The sequence below is a fragment of the Motacilla alba genome, chromosome 2 (assembly GCF_015832195.1).
Source record: "Motacilla alba alba isolate MOTALB_02 chromosome 2, Motacilla_alba_V1.0_pri, whole genome shotgun sequence".
Taxonomy (NCBI): Eukaryota; Metazoa; Chordata; class Aves; order Passeriformes; family Motacillidae; genus Motacilla; species Motacilla alba.
Window position 1 is genome coordinate 100,661,682 of NC_052017.1, and position 7,118 is coordinate 100,668,799.

At 40.1% G+C, this 7,118-nt stretch overlaps 1 protein-coding gene across 9 annotated transcripts in view; it reads left to right on the top strand.

The window, feature by feature from the left end:
- PPP4R1 (protein phosphatase 4 regulatory subunit 1) overlaps positions 1-6,288 on the top strand; it is a 64,015-nt gene extending 57,727 nt beyond the window's left edge. For all 9 annotated transcript variants that reach the window (XM_038127064.1, XM_038127067.1, XM_038127068.1 and 6 more), the window contains 6 exons: positions 1,158-1,319; positions 1,817-1,917; positions 2,277-2,397; positions 2,499-2,633; positions 3,485-3,626; positions 5,196-6,288. In XM_038127064.1, coding sequence (XP_037982992.1) covers positions 1,158-1,319; positions 1,817-1,917; positions 2,277-2,397; positions 2,499-2,633; positions 3,485-3,626; positions 5,196-5,359 — 825 coding nt within the window. In that variant the 3' untranslated portion in view covers positions 5,360-6,288. The remainder of the gene's footprint in view (positions 1-1,157; positions 1,320-1,816; positions 1,918-2,276; positions 2,398-2,498; positions 2,634-3,484; positions 3,627-5,195) is intronic.
- Positions 6,289-7,118: the final 830 nt, after the last annotated feature.

Consider the following 7,118-nt stretch of genomic DNA (forward strand, 5'->3'; position numbering starts at 1 on the left):
GAATTCGGGCTGTGCTGCTGCGTGAGCAGACATGCCCCTGCAGGCATGTCTGGAGCTCAGTGAGTCAGCCTCACACCAGGCCTTGGTGCCACATCCAGTTAGTCATACAGGAATAACATCGCTATCACCATACAGCAGCACTGCTGCTTTAAAAACAAATCCTGGAAATAGCAGCATTCTCCTTCTTGTCAGGTGGTAAGGAGGTGGCTTTCTGCATTTTGTGGTTTACAGTTGTTTCCCAGACCTCCTTTGTTTCCTTTTTTGGAGATGCTCTTTATATTTTTTTAAATATTCTCAGACTGTTTCACCTCTCTTGAACTTTCTCCTTGCTCTGTCAGAGCAGCAGTTCTCAGTGATAAATAGTGAGTAATTTTATACATGGCTATTGCTCATGTTTTCCAGGCTCCTTTACAGCCATTAAAAACAACCAGCTAATAAATTTAAAACACAAGTAAAAACAAATTGCCCTGTGTTCAGAAGTGTCCAGAATTTATCACCAGTCTAATCTGAATTAAGATTGGATCACCAAACCAGGGCAAAAGAACAGTGCCCATGCTAACTGGAAAGTGCTGGCTAAAGAATAGATGCTATTTTATTGTTAAAAGACTTTCTTGAAATAATTACTCAAAAAATGTGCTCTCAGTTTAGGATATCTGAAAGCTCCACTAGTCCTTGGGCTGCTGGGCACCAAGTGTGGCAGAAACTTTACCTATTATGGAAGCTAAAATATCCCAGCTGAAATATTGTGGGATATATATCTTACTCACTTAATTTTAAAAACAGAATGAGAGAATAGTAGCATGAAACGAATTTATGCTAAAGAATTCAAAGCAAAAAGTAATGTGTGCAAGAGCACTGATATCAGGCATACTATTTTCATTCCTGGCACTTGGAAAATTAAAATATTTTGGTGACTTATATTTGAATAGTTCCTTGATATTCAGGTGGAAGAAGTGATACCTTGTCATTTGTCTTCTCTTCTATTTTCCTTTTTTTTTTTTGTTTTAAATTTCCAGTGTAGTTTTCAGTTGTTACGTGAGACACACTGTAAAGATATTTGTAAGTAGTGGAATTTGCTGGGAGTCCAGCTTGGATACCGACCCTCAGGTTTGACTGGAGCACTTTGGATCAATAAGATTGTTTTATTTATGTTGCAGTGGAAGGTTCGGCGGACACTGGCATTCTCTATACATGAACTTGCTGTCATCCTTGGAGACCAGCTTACAGCTGGAGATTTAGTTCCTGTCTTCAATGGCTTTTTGAAGGACCTAGATGAAGTGAGGATAGGTGTGCTTAAGCACTTGCATGACTTCCTGAAGGTATGTCTGTGTTCCTACCCATGTAACTCTGGGAATCTCTGCAGATATCTGTTGAATACTGGAATATATGTTGCACGAGATCTGTGTTGCTGCTGCTTTATTTTCTCTGAAGAGCTTTGTTCATGTTTATTCAGTATATGATTTTTTGGGGGGGCTCTAATCTGCCTACACAACTTACTTGTCAAATTTCTGTAGAGGTTTCTCTGTAACTGCCTCATTTCTGGAGCTGAGAGACACAAATCCTAAAGCTATCTTTACTATTTACGCCTCCTTTCTTAGTAAAAGAAAAGACTTGTCACATTTTCCTTTCAGCAGTGCACCATGTGATTTTACAGTCTTAAGCATTACAGGGTTTAGCCCAGGAAAGCAACACTGTTGCTAAAGATTTAAGGTTTTTTAAATAAAAAGAGTGTTTCATTAGTTGTATTTAAAGCTCTTGTTCTGTCTGCTGATAGCAGCCTGTAGCTCTGTATGTAAGTTTGTGTTTACTGTTCCAGCTTCTTCATGTTGACAAAAGACGAGAGTATCTTTATCAGCTTCAGGAATTCCTGGTGACTGATAACAGCAGGAACTGGCGTTTCCGTGCTGAGCTGGCTGAGTATGTGGTTTTCAGAATGATTATTTTTATTGTTGTGGATATTTAAAAATGTGAAAATCATATAATAGATGTTTTGCAGTGATATTCCTAATCTCATTTTTGATTAGTAGATGGTCCTTCTCCTCCTCCACATGTCCCCCTTGCTTAAAAATTCCCAGTAGTTGTATTGTCAGTTTGATATTTGCAACTGACCCACCATCCAGATGATGGCAACTGAAAAATAGATTTTGCTTCCCAGTACCTTCATTATGGCCACATTGCATATTTGATAAGTGTTGTCATATAAATGATGATACTCACTTAAGCTGCCTTTTTCCTTACTGTGATACACTCTTTTTGGTTCTTCTTCCATCTTGTAGGCAGCTGATTTTGCTCCTAGACCTGTACAGTGCCAGGGACATCTATGACTACCTGCGGCCCATTGCTTTCAGCCTCTGTGCAGACAAAGTGTCCTCTGTCCGCTGGATTTCCTACAAGCTGGTAAAGCAATCTAAATAAATTTTAGGGTGTCAGACTTCTGAGTGTTGGTGGTCAGAAGGTCATTTTTTTATTTACTTTTTTTTTCTTCTCACTTCTTCAAGGTTAGTGAAATGGTAAAAAAGCTGTACATGGCTTCAACACCAACCTTCGTGGTAGACCTCATGAATGAACTTGTTGAAAAGTTCTGTAGATGCCACAAATGGTCTGGTCGGCAGACTTTTGTCTTTATTTGCCAGGTGAAATGTCTGTTCATTTATATTCTGGGGGTTTTGGGGAAGTTGGTTTGTTTGTTTGGTGTTTGTTTTTGTTCTTGTTTGAGTGGTGGTGGTGATCTCAATTAAGGGGACTGGAACTCTCCAGCTGTCCCTTGACACTATATCGGTGAATATTTGTGAATGTTTGTTTCCAAGGGAATAGTTTCATGGCTGTTTTTTTCTGTGTTTCTCCATAGATGAGCTTGACTGCATCTTTAGCTCAGCATATTAGCACCAGGTCATCAAATCTGATATTGAATATAGAGCACAAGTGTAGCAAAACAATCTCAGAGTTGGGAAGCTGCTTTGTTGCTCAGCATGAAGTGAGATTGGTATAATAAATCTTTAGAAATCAATCAGTATGTGCTGCCTGTACCTCTTCAACCAGCTTGTGCAGCTACTCAAAACCAGTGCATTCTCAGCAAAACAAACAGGAGTTGAAACTAGCTGGGATCCCGAGGAAATGGTCAAATTTGGAGGCTGTAGCAGAGGTGCAGACTGGGAGCCACTGTGGTTGCTGCCCAGGTGGACAGTTCTTCAAAGTGTTTGGAGAAATCTGAGCTTCGAGCTTATTTAGAGAAATGTTTTGCTATAAGAGGTGTTTATTGATATTAACCATTTTTGTCTCGATATAGTATCTAGTTTAAACAAAGACTAAATTAACTGTGAGAAGGATTGTAAAGGTCTTCTGCTTCTCTCTCCTATTTTCAAGTGGTACAGTGATTAAAAAAAAGTAAAAGGGAAAAAAGGGAGTTCCAGGTTTCTGATTATGTGTTGAGATTTCATCCTCCCTGTGCTGAAATTTAATGAAATTGCCTCTGTGTTCCTGCCAGACTATCAGTGAAGATGACTGCCTGCCCATGGAGCAGTTCGCTGTGCATCTGTTGCCACACTTACTACACTTGGCATCTGACAAGGTTCCAAATGTTCGAGTCCTGCTCGCAAAAACATTGAAGCAAACCCTTTTAGAGAAAGGTTAGTGGCAGAAGGAGTTACAATGGCTTGACTGCGTAGGGGTTTTTTGTCCCTCAGTTTTCCTAAATTCAGCTGGGAGAGAAGAAGCAACATCAGCTGTGGGCTGCTGTTTATTGTCTCTTTGATGTGAGATCTTACCTTGGCTGACATGAAGCTCTGACCCCGTTGTGGTGTCCAACCTGCTGTTGTGTAATGCTGAGGAAATGAGTTCTTGCTCATATGCCAGCCTGTTCCTTTGGTGTCATTTTCCATGAATGAGCTGCTTGGTAGAGGGGTCATCAGAAAGCACAAGTGAGCAACTAGCATCTGTGACGTTGTTGGAACAGTGTCCTTTATTTAGTTAAAAAAAGTTGATGTTCTCTATAATAAGAAAGGAAAATATACTCCAATATAAAACACCATTTGTTTTCTCACTGGGGGAGAAGAGATGGCTGTTGTCTGGGCTTTATATTTTCTGGTAGCAGTGGGAAGAAAGCTTCTCTGGATTCTCTTCAGAGAAATAAGACATGCAGCTCTCAAATTGCAGAGTGTGCTTAGGAAGGCACCCCCGGTGCATTGCAGGTGCTGGAAGAGTCAGCAGTGCTCAGAGTCCAAAGCACTGTAAAGGAAAGCAGCATTAGAAGTATTAGGCTATTCTGTAAGACAGCAGTGTCCACAATGGAATACTTCATCCATTTCTGGTCACTTCCACTCTCAACACCTACACTGGCTTGAGGACTGCTGAGCACTGGGCTCTTGGGAGCTGCCTTGTGCATGCTGACTGAGGAAGCATATGGAGACAGCTGAGATGGATCAGCTGATGGGCAGGTTTATCTTCTGTTCACTGTGCCAAGAATGTCACAGTTCTTCCTGCTCTCATGTGGCATTGGTGTTTTTTGTGTGTCCCACATGGATAGTGCACCTCCATTCTGCATTGCCACTACTTAAACTTATGGCAGGTAGTCTCTGTCTCAGAAGTGTTCTGTGTATGATTAGGGAGGGTGGACAGATTAGGAAAGACAGACTAAAAAAGTCCGTTCGGGAGTTTTTAAACCTCAGATCTCAACTAATCTTCCTTTGAGCCATCTGTAGTTACACTGCTTTTTTGCACCTTGTGTCAAAGGTTGGAACTTCTTCCATTCTTATTTCATGTTCTCTTAGGTCTGTCATTTGATAATTACTTGGCAGGGCTGGCAGGGATGTGGAGTGGTATGGCCATGGATTGATGGTATCTTTCCTCTGTCACAAATACAAGCACTCTCAGCTGGAGCTGCTTCCAGGCTTGTCCTTCTTCTTTGGCCATGGAGTTTGTCACCTTTTTATACTGAAGGGCTGTAGAAATCCTGTACTTGTGCAACATCATTAGAACAACTGTACTCTGAAATATTAAATGATTTTTTAAGGTGAATTCATAGATAAATTTGGAAGTGTCTTGTGTGCCTGCTCAGATATTCAAGTTGGACTGTAAGAGTGCACTGAGTCCTCTGAAATTTTGTATTTCAGAATTTCACCCTCAGGGGTACGCTGAGGTTGGCATTGAAGTATCTGCTGCCCTTTCCTCCCATAAGTTTTGTGCATTTTCTCTTACAGAGTATTTCCTGAATTCTGCCAACTCTCACCAAGAAGCTGTGGAACAAACAATTATGGCTCTTCAGATGGATGGTGACAGTGATGTCAAGTATTTTGCGAGCATCCATCCTGCCAGTACCAAAATTGCAGATGATGCCATGAGCACTGCTTCATCAACCTACTGAGTTCCAAACGTTGCTATAATTAAAAAAAGAAAAATTAAACCAACTATCCTCAAATGCTTCTAAAATGGTTGATTTAGAGCAACCTCTTTGGAAGGAGAGATTTCTTGCCAGATTTAACAGGTGGATGTTACCTAAACCTGATAACCAGGGATTTTAAGTCAAGGCAAAGTAAACATACCTGTGTCAGCTTGACTTTAGAAAAACACTGCTCAGAGGATTATTTTTGCCACCGAAGCCTTAAATCTTCTGTCTTCCTGAACAAATGAAACTTGAATTGGCAGATCATTTTCATTGTAGAAAGGATGTGATGATTTCCAGAGACCTGCATTGTTTCTCCTGAGGAGTTAACTTAGCAAGTATTTTCTGTAGCAGCTGATGGGCGGGATGGCCAGAGAGGCAAGTTTGTACAGGGACTGAGACCTCCAGTATTAGAGCTAAAGTTTTTATCAGTCAAGGACTTGATTTGCGTGCAGCTGGGCACACCCTTAAGTGGGAATAGCTTTGATGTTTGTAAATGGGAAAAGTAGAAATTTGGATTTCTCTTAAGGGCTCAGTGCTAACACTAAACTAGAATCTGATTTTAATCCTTAAATGCAGCATATTGCTGTATCCATTAGCAGAAAACTTTGCTGAGTACCTGTGTCCTAATTATTTTCATGCTGGTCATGACCTAAAGGAAATTTATTAGCACATGTACTTTAAGTCAGGTATTTTTAACTTGATCATGATCAGCTCTGAAGGTGCAACTTTTTTCTTCATATACTGTACATATCTGTGAGCCTCCTTGGAGTGCTGCAGTCTAATCATGTTGTTTAAAAGCTGTTGTGATACAAGTTGTTCTCTACTTGTCCAAATAAAATTTATTAATAAGATGGAAAGAAATCTTGTGACCTTTTTAAGACATTAAAAAAAACAAGTTTGAAATTTAAGTGGACTTTTTCTTTCAGTTTTCTACACTTTGGTGACTATTTCGGGGGCAAGGGGTTTGCTTAATGATAATGAAGAATTCTGCATTATGAGATGGAATATGCTACAGCACAGATGTACTTTGACCATATTGTTGAGGTTTTGCTGGATTTTTCCAAGTGTCCCTTTTGCTTGGGAATCTGTTGCCTCCAGCGTGAAATGGCATCTTGGCTGGAAGTAAGTCTGAACATGCATCTCAGTCAAACTGCCCTTAACTGCCTGCAGTCCATTCACTGCTTTCCTCTCATTCAAAATTACTGATCCAGCATCTCCTTCTGTGTCTTCCAGGGAGAACTTCCTTAAATTACCTTTCTTCCAGCCTGCAGAACCCAAAGTGTGTGAAGCTTTTTTTTTTTTCCTCGAGGAAGTAGAAATGGCTGTGGCAGCTTATCTTTGATGTATTTTAGCAGAACATTTTCACTTATCAGTCAGGTACTTGATGCCCTGACAGTTGAGCCTTAGGGGGATATCTTTTTTTCACCTCCTGTTTTTTTGGAAAATAGATCATTCTGCAGTTTCTTCTCTTGTAAGCAGAAAGTTGTTATTTACTCCCCAGAGGCTGCTTTTGTACTCCTTAGCACAGCCATGGAGGTGGTTAAGATGCAGAGTCATCTCTGTCTGCCTTGAAGTAATGGTGGGTTTGGGGTTTGTATTCTGGGGTAGGTTTGATTTTCTAAATTGTTTTTTCCTTTTAGGCTTGAGGATTTTTGTGGAATTTCTTTATTTATTACTTTTTGTAGGTGTGTGTTTTTCATCTGCTTTTTTGGTGTGGATTTTTTATTTATAAATATAT